We start from the raw sequence: 22,346 nt of genomic DNA on the forward strand, positions 1-22,346 counted from the left end.
GATCATATGTGGAAGTATAGTGTTCACCCTTGTAAAACTCGTATAAGATAAAACTATATAGTATCATGTGCAAAAAGAAATATTTTGTTGAAAATAGTCAAACTAGTGAAAGTGTAAATTTTAATTAATGCATGATATCGTCATTTTTAGGATGATTTACATATAAATGATCAGGAAATATAATTAACTAATGAATTAGTGTTAAGCGTCCTTTTTAGGATGGTTTAATTATAAATGAATTAATTAACTAATTTAGTAGTGTTAAATGTCCTTTTTAGGACGATTTAATTAACTATTAAATTAATGATTTAAACTCATTAAATATAGTCATGTTGAGACACATATCGCGTGCGTCATTGTATGACGTCTCTGTTTTCGTAGATCTATTACGTCATAGTCGTCTGTCGGGTATCGAACAATAATTTCAACACTTTTTGGAATTATTAAATCATGGCGGCCTAGCAACGCGTCTCTAACAACACGTCCTCTGGTGACAAGTTGTGGGACTATGACGCCATGGTCCTCTATCATGGAAAACTCACAACGCGTCCTCTAGTGATAATTTGTGGAACTAGGCGTCATTATCTTTGATGACATCATTGAACACCCTTCCCTCCCTCTCCATGAGGCATCTTATCAGCGTTAGGCGGCATCCTTTGAAGGAGCAAGTACAGGGATAACTACTACCTGATGATCAAGGTTCGCGGCACAGTCGCAAACACTGTGGACCCACTAATGTGGTATAGGAGTGACAGCTAAGTCTCACTATTTGTTCAGACAAGAGAAGCCCTAGAGTTGGTGATTTGTTCTTTGACCAATTGTCTTATCTTTAGTCTACCAGTTCAAAATTAGGGACAGCTACGCTCTTTGTACAGTTTTGGACGAAATATTTAAAATATTCAAAACTATTTAGAGGCTTTTACTAGTTAGACTGGTTGTGATTGAAAAACGTCTACTTTTTGTTGTATAATATAATATTTTGTTATCTTTTTACTGTTACGTACCATATATCTTTTGTTTTGCCCTAAACTCAAAGACACCTCAAACAAAATTCTTTCAAGTGTAAAACTGTGTAATTTAAACTACTACTTTCTGAGTCAATCAGACAGGATTAAATTGAAATAACATCGTCTTAGTATTATATAATACTTATGTTGCCTGAACACAACTGGTAATGCTATTATTATTTAGCAGTAAGTTTACGGATATACAATGCTAAAATCCTGGGTTCGATTCCCCGCAGTGGGCACAGTAAGTAATCGAATGTGGCTTTGTCTGAAACAAACTTATCTAATATAGTTAAAGTACCTATTTTGTATTTTTTCATTCTATCTACAGTGTTAAAATTATGCTAATCCTCCTTGCCAAAGAATAGAAACAATTAAAATATTGAAATTACCGTTCTTAGTAGCTCTGAGATGATATCTAAGGGACCTTGGTAAATAGCCTCGTCCTGTAATGGCGTAGTTAAAGCCAGTTCAATTAAATTCTGTAAGAAAAGAAACAGAAGATTTGAAAAGAAATCAACACCAGTTGTGGCTCTAATCAGTGCTTGATTGTTTCTAATTTTAGAAACTCTCAAACGACAAATGAGATAACTAGGTAAAGTTTTAATATTTACACACTAGTGAGAAGTAATTAAACTGTCTTACACATTACTATCTTCGTACATAACATACATCCATGCATACAGATTGTATTTTTCAAAATTATTTTTACTTTTAGCCGCGGCATAGCGGCTCATAGAATGGTTCTGAGTTTGTGTTTTTCTTTTAGCTCGTAGCTCCGTCATCTATTGACCGATTTGACATCTAATTACATTTTTGGACTCAGGAGGTCAAACCTTTTCGATTGATGCATTTGACTACGCCCAGAGTCTCATAAATTAATTTACTCTAATCGTGCCAAAAATAATTTCAATTTGAGGGTGGGCTGGTAGAGATACTGATGAGCAATAAAATCGAATCGGGTATGCGCACGATCTAGGCTTGGTATTGTTGGCGCACAGAAATATAGCTAATAAAAAAGAAAATAAAGGTCTCGTAGATTAATTTACTCTAATCCTGTCTAAAAGAATTTCAAGTGTCGCGGTTATTGAGGATTCCCTCTTGTGTACTTTATGCATGTCCAAAACCTGTGGCAAAGTTCTGTTTATTTTGTGTTTCCATGTTCAAGTTTGTTTTTGAATAAACAATTTTTCTTACAAATAATACCCATGATGTATATATTTTAAAATCTCTAGTGTTCAGAGTTTATTTAGAATTTCGATTTTGCACGTCTATCTTTCTTTTTACCATGAACATAAATAAAACATCACATAAAAATAATCCTAGTGGATAAAAGCACAATTAACTTTCACGATGGCTCAGCGGTAGGTTTATGGAATTACAACGCCAAATTCGGGGTTCGATTCTCCGCAGTGGACAGAGTGCAGATAGCCCATTGTGTAGCTTTACGCTAAAACACCAAGAAATAAACTATACCCAGTTTCGTCTATTTTAAGTGGCTGTTACAACGACTTATGCCTGACAGAAATAAACTAGATTGAATATTTGGTGGAACATTCACTACCTGGTTTGTTAATTAATAATAAATTATCCCACTGTGTCTCAGCGGTAAGTTTGCGGGATTATAGCGCCAGATTCGCACAGCACATATAGCCCATTGTGCAGTTTTCAGTTTAAAAACAAACAAAGTGATTAATAAATAAAACAAACACGTAGAAAGTAAGACGGAAATATGCCCTGTATATAGTTTTTCTCCACATAACTTCCTTGCATAACAGTTAAAGCACCTCTATACGATAATAAAAAAACAACAATATAAGCCCATCAGAGATGCATTAAGAAACGACTATTTATCAGAACGATACTTTACGAACTAGGAAAGTGGGATGAATAATATTTTATCTTTCTGCTAAAGAAGAGCGTTCAAAAATGTTAATAAATAATCTCGGATAGGAAGACAGATGTCTTGTTCAAAACAACATAAGTTATATAACAAAATACTACACCATATTTCCATTACAAAATAAGAACAGGAATAAAATAATTATAACTTGATAATGTTTAAAATATATTACGTAAGAGAAAATATACACAAAAGTTTGAAAGATACTATAAAATACACAGGGTTTTATGAATAAATACTTTGTTTTTTCTGAATCCTTATGTTTAGACCCAAGACGTTCATTCATAACATAAGCTGTTTGTAAGATATTCAAGTAGACAGATAGGCACTTTGGGAGCTATTTTCAAGACGGTATTTCCATTTTAACATACACGTATAAATTAGATCTGGTTAGGTTTTCAAATTTTAGATTACATACCTTGAAAAACATGGGAAAGTTGGTAAATTACTGTTCAAAATACACTTAATTTTTGGAAAGATTGATAAAATAGATAAAGTTAAGGAAGGGCAGAAACAAATCATAATAGATTTTTTTAATGATCTATAATAGTATTAGAAAGCAATTTTTAAGTCTGAATATATATATATGCATCTTTTAAGTGGTTTACCGAAATATTCTTAGATTCGGAATACGAATATGCTGTTAGCAAAGTACTACAGTTATATATATATATTATATCGTTGAAATCATATTTAAGTGAATTTACTCCCCAACAGGGACCACCATATGTAATATGTGTCAATAGATATGATGTAGATACACAAACACACATATCATTCAAGTCTATGGAAAATCTGAAAACTGCAGAATGTTGTATATGGATGCCACCCAAAATTCCAACTATAACGGCTCTTATCGGGCATTAAGAACAAATTTGTAAATATTAGTAAAATGCTGTAGCTGATTTTAAAATCACCAAAATCATTCCATGAAAGGTAAAAAGATTTACCCAAACATTGTTTAAAATCCTTTTTCTCCAGATGGCATTAGCCAGATGGGAATCTAATAAAATGGGGTACTATAACTTAAGTTTTGAAAATGTGTTAAATCTACCTTATACGACAATACGATGCCTTAAACGATGAAAATTACTAAGCAAACATGAGGCTGGTATTGTGCTTTCAAACTATGTATCAGTGCATTCTAATCATTATAAGTTTTTGCTTTATGACATTGCATACTTCTAGTGAGTATATTGAATTAACTGTATTAATTACTAGATTAATTGTAATTCTTATCTACGTAGGTAGATCAAGAGTTAATGGCAATTGATCCTAAGTATAAACAAAAAACGTAACTGATAGTTGTTGTTTTTTGTTTGCTTATATATATTTTCAATAGTAAAAAACCACCTTCTAACACTCAGTTATATTCCGTTTCACAGAGTTCTCCACTTTTCTAAACACACTAGAATCATTCAAAAGTAGAATATAATTAACTAAAGCAGTTTGTTTATTTTAACATTTCATTTAATGAGTTGATCTTAACAACACGAGTCTTACACTTACTTTTAGCTCCTTTAAGAGAACGTCAGGCCTGGTACTGTTAACGAGAACCATGCGGTACTTCAGAATGCTTCTCTGGAGAATAATTAAACATAAACCCATTAATTGCTTCATAAAACGTGTCTTTAGTTAAAGAGTATGAGAAATTGAAAGACTAGGTTAAGGCATTAAACATCTTTCCTGAAAGACTGAAAGTGTGGAATAACTGATATATATTACTTCAAACAAAAACTACAAATCATTGTATGCAGTGCTGTGGTTGTCTCCATAATGTATTTCGCATCTTTCTGTTATATAACATATTTCGGCCACACCTTTGAAACCTAAAAAGGTTAAAAATAAGTCTTCAACTATACTGGGGTTATAAAATGACTAAATTTGTAAGCATTTCGAGGTTCGATTAGGATTTCATTCTTGGTAATAGATTCCTTTATCATTATTATTATTTTCTAAACTTCTTGTTACGACAAACATGTTTTTTTTTGTTAATAATCTCATTACTTCTCAAAACTACCTATATTTCTCATAGTATATGTTTAATAGAAGAAACTGCAAATTGTATATGATTTTTTTCATGAAATTTTACAGCTTGAAGTCGCTTACAAAACCATGAGATGTTCATATCCTCTTTACTTACTTTCCTAAACCAGGCAATAAACAATTTTTAACAACACTGCTAAGATTTTAACGGGTAATCAGTAGAGTTATAATTTCTAAGAAAGGATTGTTAATAGAGTTACTAACTACAGTACTAAAACTGAGTAATCAACAGAATGATTAACTACTCAGCTAAAATAAGTAATCAGCAGAGTTATAAGTACGTTGCTAAGACCAGGTGATCAACTGAGTTTTTATAAATATGTTGCTAAGACCAGAGTTTTTGTTGCTCTTATACATCAATTAAGCCGTTAAAATGGATGTTTTTTTGAAAGCTACGTGTTAACTCGTCACGGTTTAAAACACTGTGTCGAACCGGATATGTTTATCTTCCGCTTTTTTCTCTGTTAACGATACAGTTACTGAAGTACTCAATATACTAGACTTTGAAATCACACACGTACGATAATGTTCGTATTAAATATAAGACATGTAATCAAATGTCCGTATTACACCTGTATTTTATCTTAAAACTATTGGCACAAAATTTTATCTTCTAGTTTTCTTAGTTTCAGAATTTCAGTATTCTCTCTCACATAACAGTCTCTTAACATAATACTTCTATAACGTTCGGTTTTCTAATGAAGATATTAATACGGATGGGAAAATTATTAACTATAAAACTAAATCTTCCAAAGAAATTAACAATTTCCGTTATTTTACTGTTTATTTTTATTTTTTTTATTGCATATTATCAACTTCAGTGGAAACGTTTGTTGATGTTAGATGCGAAATGTCATAGAATAGATGTATTTTTTTTTCAAATTATGCATTCATCATGTTTATTATTCTAAAGTTTCAGGATGAAGTGTTCACAGACTAATATGTGTTAACTAAGAAAATGATGTGTGGAACAAGAACCTAATAATACTAAGACGGAAAGTACTTTCTGCAATGACATTGGTATTTTACAACAAAGTATATAGAGTATGAACCTAATAATACTAAGACGGCAAGTACTTTCTGAAATGACATTGGTATTTTACAACAAAGTATATAAAACATGAATCTAATAAGACTATGATGGTAAATACTTTATGTAATTTATTTGACAACAAAGCATATAAAATAATGGTTGGAGACGGCTTGAATGGGTAATGAAGAAACTTATATTAAAGCTTTTCTTCATTACCCATTCAAGCCGTCTCCAACCATTATTAGTCTCAAAGTGGGTTCCTCGTCATCGAATTTGAAAACATATAAAACATGAACCTAATAAGACTAAGATGGCAAATACTTTATGCAATTTATTTTACAACAAAAGATATAGGTCATGAACTTTACAAGACAGAAACATATAATTTATGAATTCATATAAGTATTTTACAATACAGTATTTAGAACAAGAACCTAGTAATAGTAAGATGGCATCTACTTTCTACAACTCTAATAGAATTTTACATCAAAATATACAGAACATGAATCTAATAAGACTAAGATGGCAAGTACTTTCTGCAATTACATTAGTATCCTACAATAAAATATGCAGCAAATAAACCTAATACGGCACGTAAAGCAAGTGTGTTTTGCAATTATTTGAGTGTCTTACAACAAAATACGAAGGCTCGGAATCTAATAATATAGAAACGTATACTTTCTGCAATTATATAAATATTTTGCCACAAAAGGTACATACTGGCAATGAACTTTATAAGATACAAATAAATGAGCCTTAAGACGAAGTTAATATACTTTCTGCAGTCATATGAGTATTTTACAACAAACTGTGCTATATATTTGACAGTATCTTGTACATTAAAAAGCAAATTTAATTCATGATATATTTTTCTTTTCTTAGGGATGGCTCTGACAAATGAAAATTAACTTTGTTATAACACACTTTTGAATATCAAAATAACTTTAGGTTTAAACGACATTTTTATGTGTATTCTTAATTTTTTTAAACTACTGATATTGAAGTTTTTTTAATTGTCAGTTAATGTTTTTGTTTTCAATATACAATTTTTTCTTAGCGTGAACGTGGGAAGAAAAAAACGGCTCCTTCAAGATTTTAAGGCGAGGCTCATATATATGTCCGGAAATTATGTTAACAAAATTGTTTACTTGTGTTTCTGAGAAAGGAGACTTCACACACACTGTTACAGTGGGTACTATAATTCTATCAGACCAACAGAGGAATAATACAGTATGTATGGAATATCATGGCAGTGAGAAACGGATCCAACTGTAGTTTAATCACATCCGCGTTTTTCCGGACACGTTATATATCATTACGAAAATATCAACATGAAACATTTTAAACGGTACAGTGAAGTGTTTCTCAATATTAATCGTTATAGTTCAACACGAAACAATCACCTGATTAATTTCAAGCAAATAATATTCATGCAAGAAACTATTAATTTAACAGAAAGGTCACATGTTACGATACTCTGTCACTAGCCTAAAGTGTGAAGTATGGCAGGATCGTAAAAACAAGAACAAAACGTAATTACTAAGTAAAGTAATTATGTTACCGCACTCATCATCAACATCTTCCTGGTGCGTGCATTCAGAAGAACAGTATATTTGAGCTCAATGTCAGAAAACACTGTCTCTCGCCTAACATATTATTAATAGAACTAGTATTAATAACTGAAGAAGTTTACACAGAACATCTAGAATCGGGATATTACAGTTATTTTGATTATAAAATTGGGTATAAAATAACTGAAGAAGTTTACACAGAACATCTAGAATCGGGATATTACAGTTATTTTGATTATAAAATTGGGTATAAAATAACTGAAGAAGTTTACACAGAACATCTAGAATCGGGATATTACAGTTATTTTAATTATAAAATTGGGTAATCATATCTAACTACGTCTACGACAAAAATATTTGGATATTTTTTTTTCAGTCGTGGACACTTAAATTGCTTAGATATTTTGCAAACACATGTTAACATATATGAAACAGCACTGATAAAGATTTCCAGGGAAACAAAAGTACTAAAAAACGTCCACTAAAAACAGAAAGTTCACTGCTTTTACGATATCCAGTTGGTGTACATTCACTAGTACAGCAACATGTTGTTAACAGTATAAACTCTCTATTCAATAGTATATATATATATATATATAATGCCCATTTATGTCATAATAGAAATAAATCCTTCCTGTCTAAATTTGTGCTGTGCAAAGACGTAAATTAAAATGTTTCAAATTTGTACTGTATAGTGATATACAAGATTGTTTTTCGATATTTTCAAATTTTTGTCAAACTATGGCAATGTTTCGCACACACTGGTAAATAATTTAGATAAAGTGTATCTTACATTAAAATCGAACGAAGAGTAAATAGCAATAAACTAACAACCAGAAATAAAAAAAAAACGCAGACGTCTCTTATCATCTTAAACACGATATTTTTTCATTGTTTTTAGAATATCTATTTGTATCTTACAAAAGCGCTTTTGTACAGAATGTTTGATGACATTTATAACCTAACATATGCATTGCTAAAGTACATGTAATTGTGAAGAAAAAATACTTTTGTTTCCAAAATTAGTTTTCTTTCACAGAAAAAAATCTAATGCGGTTTAATTTCCAAATTACTGAAACTAGTAAGTTTGAAGTTAGATTTTTAATTATTTCGATTTAATAACAAGTTGATATTCACCTTCCATTGGATAGAATTCAGACACTGGTCTCGCACGTAGGCATTGTTGACCTGTTAGGAAAAAAAAACTGGAATAGGATTTGACAAACATATTTTTTGACATGCAAGTATCCCATAAAAACTCACACAAAGTACAGAATCCTTCATCGTTATTCCTTTTATAAATGCAAATACTTGTAACTAGATAGTTAGCTGATCTGATAAACAAAAACAAATATATTTTAATAAAAATTGTCGAAGGGTAAATTCTAGTAATTGAACTAGTGTAACTGAAGCTTTTAAGCATAGAAAAGGTATTAATCTGGTAAACAATTTAATAGCAGGGCCACAAGTCTACAGACGCTGAACGTACGTCATGAATGACGTCAATGGATCACGGGACATCCTCCTGGAAAACGTCAAATCTGACACCTGCCGAAAGACATTTCCAGACATTGTCTGTGAGCCGAAGGATAGCTTGTATTCTCAAACACGTGTGTCTAGTAGAGAGAATTTGTGTGGGCTTCGGGTACATACTTTGTACTAATTTTTTTTATCTGCCATAAATGTTTCCAACATGATTGATACAAAGGATTAATCTCATTTAATAGTTGACTTACACGTGTTAAATGCCAACCAGCATTTTCCAATAAAATTAACTATTTTAAACTTAAGAACTGTCGTGAATTTGGCGAAGTATTCCAGACCAGTAACTTCAGTTTCCATATCTTAGTAATTTGTCAAAGTTTATTTATGATCTACACTGTTTTTCACTTCTGGAAGTATTTTGAAATTTGAAAACTACTATTTGTCGGAAAGAAGTCTTTTTTTTTGCCTCTTGTTAATTATGTTTTAATGAATTACTCATATTACTGCGATATTGTTTTGTGAAATAGAACATAAGATATCTACTAAAAAGAAAAATAATTTTAATTAAAACAATAAAGAAATAGATTAGCTTATGTTTAAATAGAAAAATAAGGGGGAAATGTTTTGCTAAAATTGAAACTTCATACGTTTTCAAATACATTAACTGATGTTAAAAGTGCAATGACTAATAAACCATATATTTTTGAAAATTTTTAATTTGTTGAGTATTAAGAAATGATTAGCTACTGATAAAACTTAATTCAAGTCTCGGGAGCAAGTAAGAATGGGTGGAACGATGACCACACCCACTTTGAGATTACACAATGTCAAAAACTACCAAGTGTTGTAATGTTATTTCTTCCATGCTTACCTTGTTTCCTTACTTATTCGTGCTCCCATTCTTACTTCCTAATTTTTTATTTAATTTTTTTACACTTGTCTTATAGCTTTTTTTGTACTAAGTTTCGAAAGCGACTGGGCTCTAGGCCTATCGTTCTCGTAGCTATCTCTCGACATTTCCTGGCTTTTGCTGATATCTTTGCTATAGTTTTTCTTCCGTCTAGTCAGGGTGGCAGCCTTTTCTTTGGCTGGATTAAAGACTAAGGCTTGTTTAACAGCATTACTGTTTTTAACTTTATCTGTATTCTTGCAGTAATGCTCTCTTCACTGGGACAAAACGTTTTCAAGGTTATCGGCATGAGATTTTCTCCTTTTCTCTAGTTTTGTTTCCATGAAAGGCATATTTCAAAAATTGCACTGTTTCAAGTACAACCTTACATGTCAATACGTCACACTTAGTTTGAAAACAATGCAACGGTAAATTATTCATCTTATTGTTCTTGTTTTCAGTCCATAGTGCTCGAGCAAAGACGTGTTAGACTTCGGCAGTGGTAGCGTTCGTCTTCATGTATGTATGTATGTATGAGGGCGGGTTGTTACTAGGCAACTCACATAGTGTGCTCTTAATCATGAATATGGCTACAATTCTATTGTTAGCTCATTATTAATGTTGCAAGATAGTTATTGTTATTACCAAGGTTATAAATCAAACTAAGATAACCACTTCTAGCCAGGGTAGCGTAATTCATTCATGTGCATTTAGATTTAGTGAAGGCAGGAGAGAGCTATTCCTTTCTAACAATGTTAGTCAGTCAGACTGACAAATTTGTGGTTTTGTGGAATTTTTGTTTTTACTTACTAAATATCTCAAGTGCTTTGGTGGCTTGTTACTTAGTTTGTTTACAACTCAATAGTGTGTGTAAAGTACTTATAAAGTTTTGTTTGCAGTGTGTTGAGATTTTAATTTATATTGCACTTATTGCACATCTGGCCCATTCCTACAGTAATTACTACCATACTTATGATAGTGCTCTAACTATGAGACATTAAGACAGATGAAGTATCTAATAAATTACAATATAAGTACATATAGAGAGTTAATCGTATTTTACGAGGTAGATTTGTAGATGATAACACTAAGGAGAATCGCTGCGACGTGCTTAGCATCAATGTCTTTCGTTCTCGACGATTCGACAATACACTACCGCCAAGGAGATTATTATTATTATTACTCGATAATATGGTACAGTCTCTCTGAAGATGGATGTTCGTATAGTACAATTGTTAAAATATACAGAGCTAAAAGGCACAATATTTTTGAAACAAATAGCCTTCAGTGTTCTCCTTGGAAGTGTAACAGTATAGAACTTGGGAAAGCAATGGGTTCCAAATACACACCTTTTAGCCAACCCACAGCAACACCTCGAAATTAGTAGCTCTTTTGTGAAAGAGATATAATCAAAGAAATTACAATTACAACAATCCCATTCGACCACGTATCTGCCAAATTTCTTGATCCAGCCACAATAAACTGTTGTATCTTCAGTCTGTTTTAACATGGTCCTCGAAGCTAATGTCCGAGTACAGTGGAAGATCTGTGGGAAGTTAGTCAAGATATAAGGTCTAATATTAACCTTGAAGAAGCTTCTTACAATGTAAATTCCAGTGTAGGGCAATAAAGCGTAATCAGACGGAGCACAACTGACGATGGAAGATGTAGTTACAAAGGCAGTAAGTATTCAGGAACATTGTTATAATAATTGAAACCGCGTTTTTCCTTCTCCTAATACGTAATATAAACACACACAACCGAAAAGAGAGTTCCAGACTGAACTGTTTCACTCAGCTACGTCTTAATAAGCTCACAATAACAGGAAGGGCATGTCCTGATGGTGCCAAACATGTCTAGCTTTTCCATCTTATTGTTCGAACTACATGTTGTACCTGTGTTTTCTATAATTAATATAAGAGTAAAGCATACAATGAAAGAATCAGTTTGGTGATTAGTACACTCTATAACCTTTTAGAGCTACTAAGAGAGCTGATAACAGAAACAACTTCCCGAACGAATAACGATGATTAGTGAAACAGTTGAAAACACCGCTAACTGGTATCAAGCACTAGCCTGATGATCTTAGCTTCGTGAGGCGCGTGTTTTTAAGCTGCCTGACAGTTTTACTCCCAAAATACTGAAAGGCCACATTTCATAAGCTACTCAGTATTCGTATTTAGTAAGTTTCCAGTTTAAATTTTTCTTTTTTGTTTTACAAACTTCGTCTTGAGAAGTTCTAGCGATTCTCACGCACAGTGGCGCGGTATTATTTCAGTTACAAATGTGCCATTGTCCACGGACCCGATATGGCAGTTTTTAAAATTTGTGACAATCAAGATAATCGCAATCATTCATAAAAATAGAGTGTATTTTATTTGTTTATTAATGAATATAGAATACTGCCAATACGTAAATCAAACCATTTCACAATATAGCCATAAAAATTCAAAAACAGGTTTAAATACTGGTATTTGAAGCTAATAATAAACTTAAACATCAAAGAATGATCTTTGTTGGAAAATATACATTATTTTTCCACTATACTTTTAATAGCAATCAAATTGATATTATTCATAATGTTGGTATTAAAACTATACGCAATGTTTTGTTCCTGAATAGATGTAACTTTACCTGAAGTTTGGTATTGTTGAAGTGGTAATTCAGAATAATGGCAGTAAGCCTTCGATTGTAGAATACCTTCGCCAGTGTAGCACGGTATTGCATGGGAGCGAGGGTGATATAATTTAAACCACATCAGTCATTTAACATGTATTATGAAACAAATATGATAAATAAATTTCAAGCTTTGTCAGCGTTTTATAGACTAAGACTTATTGCTTCATAAATTACCGACATAAATATCGTTTCAAATAAGAACTTGCATGCTTTAACTATGTCGTCCTGATAAGCTCTGGAATTGAGCGAAAGGCCTTGTCGGCAGCAGTAGAAAACAAAGTGGGTAAAGTGAAATATTATTATATGTTCTACTGACTGGAAAATGCGCTGGGCTAGTATAGAGTGATGATTTAAATTATCATCAATCATATAGCGATGTAATATCATATACATAATACTATTAAATGTGCAACAAAACAAACATTGTCTCATGATGACACAGCGGTAACTTAAGGGCCTATTATAACTAAAATTTTGGGTTCGATTCCCGTGGTAGGCATAATACAAAAGGATTATAGTGCAGCCGTGTACCTAACAATCAACAAACAAAACAAGCTTCAGAAATATTTATGCATATAACATATCAAGAAATATTTTCTCTGATTAATCTGTGTTGGCTTTAAATAACCACTAAGATGTTTTATACAATGGTAGGAACTGCAGGACATCAGACAAGCAGGTCATTCAACACTAGTGTTTGAACCCGGAAATCAACGGCAATGAACAAAAGTCAAAGGAAGCCTAAAGCCGATCATTTATTCTGTAGCGAAACCAATCAAGTTAGAGCAATTTTCCATGGCAGCTCTGTCTCCATAGAGGTTGATTGGCTAGAAATTAAAACCTAGATTACCAAAGAGAAAATATTTGGTTTTGGTTTGAATTTCGCGCAAATCTGCACGAGGCCTATCTGCGCTAGTTGTTTCTAATTTAGAAGTGAAAGACTAGAGGGAAGGTAGCTAGTCTTTACCACCCACCGCCTTCTCTTGGGCTACTCTTTTACCAACGAATAGTGGGATTGACCCGTAGATTGCGAGTCGAGCGCCCTAACCACCTGACTATCCCAAACTAAGAAAAAGAAAGAGAGAGTCATGTGTGACACCAGGTGTTATATGTTAACTTTCCACACGTTGTGGTTGATGTAGATGGCATTTATTATTTAAACTACACCAAATAAAAATATAAGTTATAAAAGATTAGGTTTAAATAAAAGTGTAAAGTTTTATCAATGATACCTAAGAGATACAATGTGCATGAGACAAACATTCCTGCGATACTAAAAACTGGACGGAAAATTTGCTTAAACGTGTTAGATTTAATAGGAGAGTATTATTTAGTCTATATAGTGCGACCGTTAAAGTAAGTTATTTTTCGAAGCCACAGTTAGGGCAAGTTTGATTACGTAACTGTTTAAGAATCATATATTTTGTAGTTCGATTGTTGTAAACTGACGTCATGTTACTCGAACTTTCTGAATTTTTCTCGTTGCTTTAATCAAGTATTGTAGTATGTGTCATATATATATATAGTAGTGTACAGAAAATATTAGGCTTCAGTTGGGCTATTTATAAATACACGTACAAAATGTAATAGGAAGCTAAGTAAAATAAAAAAAGAGAGATGGATATAGAATGGGAGGTAGTGAATTTAGTCATAAAGAGCGTAATGTGTAATACTCACAGATTGTATTGTAATAACAGAGTACGGAAGAATAACACAGGCGATGGTTTTATTGTCTTGAAATTTTTATGTTCTACAGTAATACTGTACTCTGAATCAGAAAAGGATATCCATTTTTCTTCGTCACGTACAGATTTTTCACAAAACGTCATAACGTAAAACATGAAAGAAAAGCCACAACATGTAGTTTGAAACTAAAAGACGTAGATTTCACCAAAAAAAAATGACGATGCATATTCATTTGACATCAATGTTCTTCCATTTTCTTCAGTTTGTTTGTATTTTTGTTAACAAACACAACAATAAAAATGTTCATTGTGGTAAACAAAATAATAATTTCATCTGAGTAGCAGGTTTTTTATTCTTCCCGATTTGTAAAACATTCTTACGTGATAGAAAAAAAAGAATATTATTTTAGAAATCTGCGTAGCTGAATTATGGAAAATCCGTTATTAAGTCCAAAAGAACTTTTGTGAAGTTTAAATTTGCAGGCCTGTGTAATCCGTCTTGTCTATTGTGTTCTAAATTCCTAATTGAATTATTTAAAGCTCTGGATTGAACTGTGGTAATAACTGTATAACAAACATTTGTATATATGTGTTTGACTTGTGTCAGTATATTATTTTAAAACTAGTGGACTGTGTGACGTTTGTTTATTGTTGAAAATTATCGCCAACAAGTCATACATACCTACTGCAAAGAATCCTACCCGCGCCCATCGATATATATATATATATATATAAACCTGAGAAAAGTAATTTACTTTGTTTTTAAAAGTGCTAAATATTATACGTAAACATATATTAGGTATGGCAGAATAATGTTTATGTTTTATTTACGAATAAAAAGTACTACTAAGGCGTTAGATTATAAGAAAGTGTATTTTCGATAATTCGAGAAAGCAAATCCCACCTTCAGTAACTTTCCGTTTAGTTGCTGTAATTTAAGTACACTTTATATAAAACACCAGTAACCAAGTTACTAATACCAAAACTAGATGTATCCATGCCCCAAAACTCGCACAACATATAACTGTTTAAGCCCATTTTCAAAAATGTGTAATGTATTACTCAGACAATTGTTTTGATCTAATTAAAACATATCAAATTCAAAAAATTGTCTGTCAAACTGTAAAATGCCTCATTAACGTTCTAACAGCCACAGAAATATGGCGTGAATTCGATACTTATTCACGCTGAAGTTGACGGTACATTACAAAGGTTTTAGTTTCTTTTCACAATTTTATGTACTTACAAGCTATAAAAATGATTTTGTTCAAAGGTTTAATATTTGGATGGGCTAATTAACCCTATGCTAAAAAATCATATATGCACATCTGTATCCCATACAAAAATATTGGAAACTACATGCCCAGAAGATTAATTGAACGTTAACAGTTACAATTATAAGAAAGTTTTAACTGTAGAAACTAATTATACTAATTTAATTTTGTACAAGGGTTTAAAACACACAGATATGCATTTTATGTAATGCTCTCTTTCAGACAGATAATCATGGGTCTATTGCATAGATATAATATTAAATGATGCACAAGCATAACTAACATTTTGTTTCAACTTCAGGGCGAAATTAAACGCTTGGTTATATCTCCTAGGTAGCAATTTTTATGATGTTAAGTATAAAGGCAGTTGGGCTTTGTCATATACAGCTTTAATTCAAGACCACATCACTGTTTCACGATGAACAAGATGGTGTTTATTCACACAATGATGCTACATCAGCAAGAAAGAAGAGGAATAGGGAGTATGAAGACAAAATTGAAATAGAACTGAAGAAGCAAATGAAATACAATCTTCGACTGAAGAAGGAAATAGCACAGAAATAGCTGAATGTATCTCTGCAAAAAAACAAGTCTCTACCCGTTATAGCATTATATGTAGTGACTGTAGAAACCAGAGTATCCTTAAAGCAGGCAACAGTGAAAGCAGACAGAGGCGAATAACTGCTTATAAAGCTCATAGCACAGTTGATCTCGATGTAATTCTGAAGCATGGACTGCTCCTGTGCCTATACTCTTAGTATCAATTAATGGAAGTCTTCATTTTAAAAACAAATCAATTTTGGAATGATCACCTACCTGAAAATGCAACATTTTCCTTTCAAGTCCAACTAACTAAGCCTGAATGTTTGATTATGAATGGTCATGCAGTCATCATGGTTGTTCGCAAAGCTGAAATGAAAGGAGCTACAACTTTTGAGGACTTGTCAGAAAAATTAACCACCACTATTTTGGGTGTGTGCAAGGAGTTCAAGAGGATTGGTGTTGCATTTGACAGATATCATGAACATTCAATAAAAGGTGGAACAAGCCAAAAGCAAGAGCCAAGGTTGTTGTCTTGTTCGAATAATTATTGAAAATAAGTCTGTACCTCTGCCAAGCAACTAGTCCTCTTTCACTTCTCTAGGGGAGAACAAACAGGATCTCTTAAAATTTCTATCTCAGAATCTGATAAGCAATGCTCCAGAGGACAACACTATAATTGTTTCAAGTACTTGCAAAATCCCGACCGCTGTCGTGTTCCGACCCTTTACAAGGGTCACACACAAGAAAGACTTCCGCAAACGAATGACATTACTCTTCTGCATGTCAAACGGGATCATTACCAAACCATGGTTTGGAAAATAGAAGAATTTGCATTTCTTTTTCTTCCCTAAGTGTCAGAAATGGGATGGAAGTTCCGAGATGGATAGATGGTGACCAAATTGATTAATATTTCACCAATTCAAAATGCATGAGTAGTTAAGGATGCACTTGCAAGATACTTTGCCACGTGTGTCGACCTCGGGGAGGGAGGGAAGGAAGGTGTAGAGACGATGATGTCATCAGAGAGGATGTGTTGCTAGGGGCGTGTTGCTAGGCCGCCATGACACCAGAGACAATGACGCACACGACATGTATCGACCTGTCTCAACATGGCTAGGTTTAAAACACTAATTAATTAGTTCTATATTTAATTACATTTACTGACCCTTTATATGTAAATTGCCTTGAAAAGGGACGCTTAATCATTAGTTATATATTTAATTACATTTCCTGAAAGACGTTTATTTAAATATCATGCAATAATTAAAATTTAATGTTTCACTAGTTTGACTTTATGCAATCAATATAACTTGACAAAATATTTAATTTTACACATGATATTTTATAGTTTTACATGGGTATTACTATACTTCCACATATGATTATGCCATCAATTTCTAGATTTAATTAAGTTGAAACCATTATTTTAACGACAATTTTACTGTCCGTAAGATTTTAAAAACTCTGCTGTTATACATTATTTGAATGAAGTCAGAACTTACGATTTTGTTTTCAATTAGATGTATTTATTTGTAATACATATATTTTCAAAGGGGGCAGTGTTACTAAGGGTTATATACAGATTTCAATGTACATTTAATTGTTTACGTTTGACAAAAATGTTTCTATACTTCTCGAAGACAGTTTCCAGCATATAGAAATTTTTTCATTTATTTCTGTAGTACATTAATACCATGGAGTCATTTCACTCTGACTCATTGAAATGTTCAATCTATCTAACTTCAAAACACATGAGCTGCAAACTTTCTATACACATATGACAAGCGTTTCACTAAATTTAATTTTACATTTAGTTAATAAACTGCGGTAAATCATTTTGCTGCACAATAAATGTGACTACTCACTTTTACAGAATAACAATACTTATAATTTTTCATAAATCTTTGAGGACTGGATTTCTTGGACACGTGTCAACAACGATAAAAAGTATAATATATATATACAATATTGTCCACACACACAGCCGAATAAGGTCCTTATAGTATTTTTGTTGTTGTAAGTTTACATGGGACATTTCTTCTTGATGATTTTCTTATGTTGAGATTATGTGGAGGTAATCCCAATGGATCAAAATATTCTCTTTTCTCATCTCGACCAATATAATTACAGACCCAGTGGCTACCAGATTTATGATTCGGATCCAGATTGACGATGTACAATTGTTTTTATGCATGATCAAGTAGTTGAACACTGGCAAACAAACCTTCCAAACTTCTGTCTTGTGAAAGTATCGATTCAGTTTTAAAAGTGTTTATAGCTTCTTTCAGACAATGTTCTGTACGACCCCTGCCATTTCGCTCTCACCAGTCAACAATACATCTAATCTAACATACATATTATCCAATATTTGAACGATGCTAATTTATTTTGCTACAATAAATATAATAAGTGAATGACTTACTCTTTATCCATTTTCTGTTAAAATCTCATAAAACATTAAAACTGTCTAAACACTATTATGGAATATCATACACACATAACTGACGTCCAGCTAGCTAATATTTGTCTGTAAAGAAAAACAAAGCTCGTCACGTGGGAAGGGTAGACAGAGAAAAATAAGATACAGTAATGTGACAAATGAGAAAAGGTCACTTCCAAGTTGAACAAGTCTATTTTGCATAAAGGAAAAGTCAATTATAATACATTGTCGGTATCTATGTATTCACATTATACTTAATCTATAATAATAAAAGGGACTGTGTGTGTGTGTGTGTGTGTGTGTGTGTGATCACCATAACTCCAGGAGGAAAGAGCCTAGGAACCTAAAATGTTGCACCTATACTAAGTGTACCCTAAGGGTGTGCACCTGGGTATTATTAATCATCCACGTGCATGCGCGCGTGCGCATCTTTTTAATGAGGCAAGCTAGCGAAAAACCACATAGAAAAGTAGTTCCTTATATTACAAATAGGTATGACATACAGACACTCACGTGCGTGCGTGTCTGTGTGCGTGACTGCCATAGTTACAAGAGGAAAAAACCTAGAAATATAAAAGTTTGCACCTAATTACTTATCTTATCCATGTGCGTACGTGTACATCTTTTAATGAACACTTTAGAAACTTATTTGATACTTTCACAAGCTTTGTTCACTGAAAGAAGTTTGGAAGGCGTGTCTGCATGTGAACAACTACCTGATCATGCATAAAAACAATTGTACATCGTGAGTCTGGATCCGAGTCATAAATCAGGTAGCCCCTGGATCTGTATTTACATTGGTCTAGATGAGAAAGGATTATATTTTGATCCACTGAGACTGCCTCCACATAATCTCAGCATAAGAAAATCATTAAAAGAACTGTTGAACATAAACTTACAATAACAAAAATACTGTAAGGACCATATTTGTCTGTGTGTGTCGACAATATTGTATAGATTATACTTATCATCCAAGAAAGTTCAATCCTTAAAGACTTATGAAAAATGGTAAGTATATTGATAGCATAAAGTCAAACTAGTAAAACAGTAAATTTTAATTATTGCATGATATTTAAATAAACGACTTTTCTGGACCATTTACATATAAATGGTCAAGAAATGTAATTAAATATATAACTAATGATTAAGCGTCCCCTTTCAAGACAATTTACATGTAAATGATCAGGAAATGTAATTAAGTATAGAACTAATGAATTAGTGTTTTAAACCTAGCCATGTTGAGACACGTTGACACATGTCGTCTGTGTCATTGTTCCTGACGTCATGGTCGCTTGTCATGGCGGCCTAGCAACACGTCCCTAACAATGCACCCTCTCTAATGACACCCTCTGGCAAACTGTCTTGCAAGTGCAGCCCTAACTACTAGCATGGTTGAAAATCATTATATGTTGATGCGGTAAAGAATGGATGTCTTAGTGTCAGATGCAGTTGCGTAAAAAGGTATAGATAATACCATTTGGTGTAGAAATATGTAAAATCTAAACCATCCTTGTGATTACATGTGCATTTTTATGTAACTGAATAAGCTATATCTTGTAATTTGGATAAGAAAATACTTCGGATGATATATTATGGTTAGTTAACATGTAAGGTCATGGTGTTCACATGTATATTTGTATGTATACGTACTATAAAAATGATATTATTTACAAATTCGAAGCCGTGTAATTTCATATCGTGTTACGTGCAAAATGGACAAGATATTTTGTTACTGGTGAAGTTTGGGTGTTTTATATAGAGAGTAGTAGTAAATATATTGTTGATCTATGATCAGTGATATTTGTGTAGTTCAGTTTAGATCTACTGAGGTTTAAAACGGACTTTTATCTCTTTTATCATTTAACTTTTACCGACTACATAAATACTTCATAGAAGCACTCATACAACACATTTATCTGCCATATTATTTACACTCGGGTTCTAGTATGCGTTACAGATTGGCGAATAGGAATTCTAAACCAAAATTTATCATTTATTGAGAAACTATTTACTCTATAAGCGAAGGAATTATTATATGTGATATATTTGTAGTTTATAGAAGCCTAATATCATATTTCAGTGTTTAGATAACAGTTCCAATGAAACTAGTCTTTCGAATTCATACTTTACTCTCGAGTGACGGCCATCTTGTTTTCAGCTTTTAGGGGGCCAAGGGAGTATCCACGGGCTTGACATACGATTTTTCTGGATTCAGTTCCTCAAGGAGCTTATATGTTTGCTATTAATGCGATTTTCTAAGCAAGAAATCCAGATTTTGTACCAGTATATAAAACATCTCACAAAAATTGCTTGGAAACGTTACATGTAAATGTTTAATTATCATATCTTTCACTGTAAAAATGCAGTGATGCATAGAAACATAGCCACAACGTTTTAATATAATGATAAAAGTTTCATGTTAAATAGTAGAATAAAGCAATCAAACGAATGAAATGTAATGAAATTCGTGTAACATTACTTACATATATGTTTATTTATTTTATATTTTCTCTGAATTTCAGTATTAACTATTTGCAGCACCTAACAAAAACACAAGCGAGTGTCCATCCATTCTGGTAGTCGAATATAAATAATCAGGTGACTGTCGCTTCTTGTTCATTGTGTTTTCACGTTTCCGTTAGCACTGTTAATTTCCAAACTCGAAAGTTAAGGCTTCTCACTTGTCTATAATACTATTTCTTTTGTGTATCTACTAGACATAAAAAATCGAGACAATAATAAAAAATACTAGACCAATAAAGGCTCTCGGCAGAAATGTTGACAACATATTTTCCTTTCAGCTATTATATTCTACCCTGAACGATTTAAATTAAACTTGATGTGCAACAAATGTAATTATTTCTTACAGAGAACACGCTCCAATTGAAGGGAAGCGTTCGTTTAGTCCTTGTACAATTTTATCCAGAAAATATGCGAAAAAAAAAATCTTCGTAATGAAAGCTCAATAATATTGAATTTACCAGTACTTAATGATTATTAACATCTATTTCATCGGTATTTTCGAAATCATACGTCCATTCTATCGAAAAGTACCATTTGATTAATTTAAATAACAACTAAGCAAAAGCGATTAGAATCATATTATTATTTGTGGTTCTAATCGAACTATGCTTCTACATATAGAGGGTGAGTATACGTTATATTAAAACGAGTTTGGAGACTCAGGACGTCGTTGCACTCCATGTCGCCACGTCCGATCTATCTGACAACCATGTATATTGATAATAGCCATGCATTACAAAAGGCTCCGTTGTAAGGCTGTCATTTTTAAATTACTACCACTCTTTCCTGCTGCTTTCCATATATACTCTGCGACATTAATTTCTTGACGACCTAATACCTTTTCTATTTCTTTCAACTTTTTAATAAGATTATACAAGAATACTCTTGTAAGTTCTTCAAGTATTTTATGATTTCGTACACTACTAACCTCTCTATAGCTCAATCAAAGCACGGATCTCGGACTAAACTAAACATTCTATGTATCTAGGACTGTTCCTGATTCTTTCTTGATTGGTAGAGCATTCGAAGCATAAAATTAGTTATATAACTATATATCCATCTTATTTTTAACAAAAACATTTTATGTTCCAATGCTAACAGATACAACTTAATAACAAGCAGTGCAACATATAAGTTTCAAAAATAAACCTTACATTAGGTACATAAATATAAAAATACTGATTTAAAAAACAATAAAAATCACCAACAAATTAGGAAAAAAACTAACCGAAAACTACGCGAGATATATATATATATATATATATAAT

At 32.4% G+C, this 22,346-nt stretch overlaps 1 protein-coding gene across 2 annotated transcripts in view; it reads right to left on the reverse strand.

Moving 5' to 3' along the window:
* LOC106478177 (C-Maf-inducing protein-like) overlaps nt 1-22,346 on the reverse strand; it is a 135,280-nt gene that overhangs the window by 52,594 nt on the left and 60,340 nt on the right. For both annotated transcript variants that reach the window (XM_022381747.1, XM_013938702.2), the window contains exons 3-5: nt 8,698-8,748; nt 4,420-4,491; nt 1,400-1,489 (exon numbers count right to left, since the gene is read on the reverse strand). In XM_022381747.1, the coding sequence (XP_022237455.1) occupies nt 1,400-1,489; nt 4,420-4,491; nt 8,698-8,748 (213 nt within the window). The remainder of the gene's footprint in view (nt 1-1,399; nt 1,490-4,419; nt 4,492-8,697; nt 8,749-22,346) is intronic.

Source organism: Limulus polyphemus, unplaced genomic scaffold (genome assembly GCF_000517525.1).
Source record: "Limulus polyphemus unplaced genomic scaffold, Limulus_polyphemus-2.1.2 Scaffold9, whole genome shotgun sequence".
Classification (NCBI taxonomy): domain Eukaryota; kingdom Metazoa; phylum Arthropoda; class Merostomata; order Xiphosura; family Limulidae; genus Limulus; species Limulus polyphemus.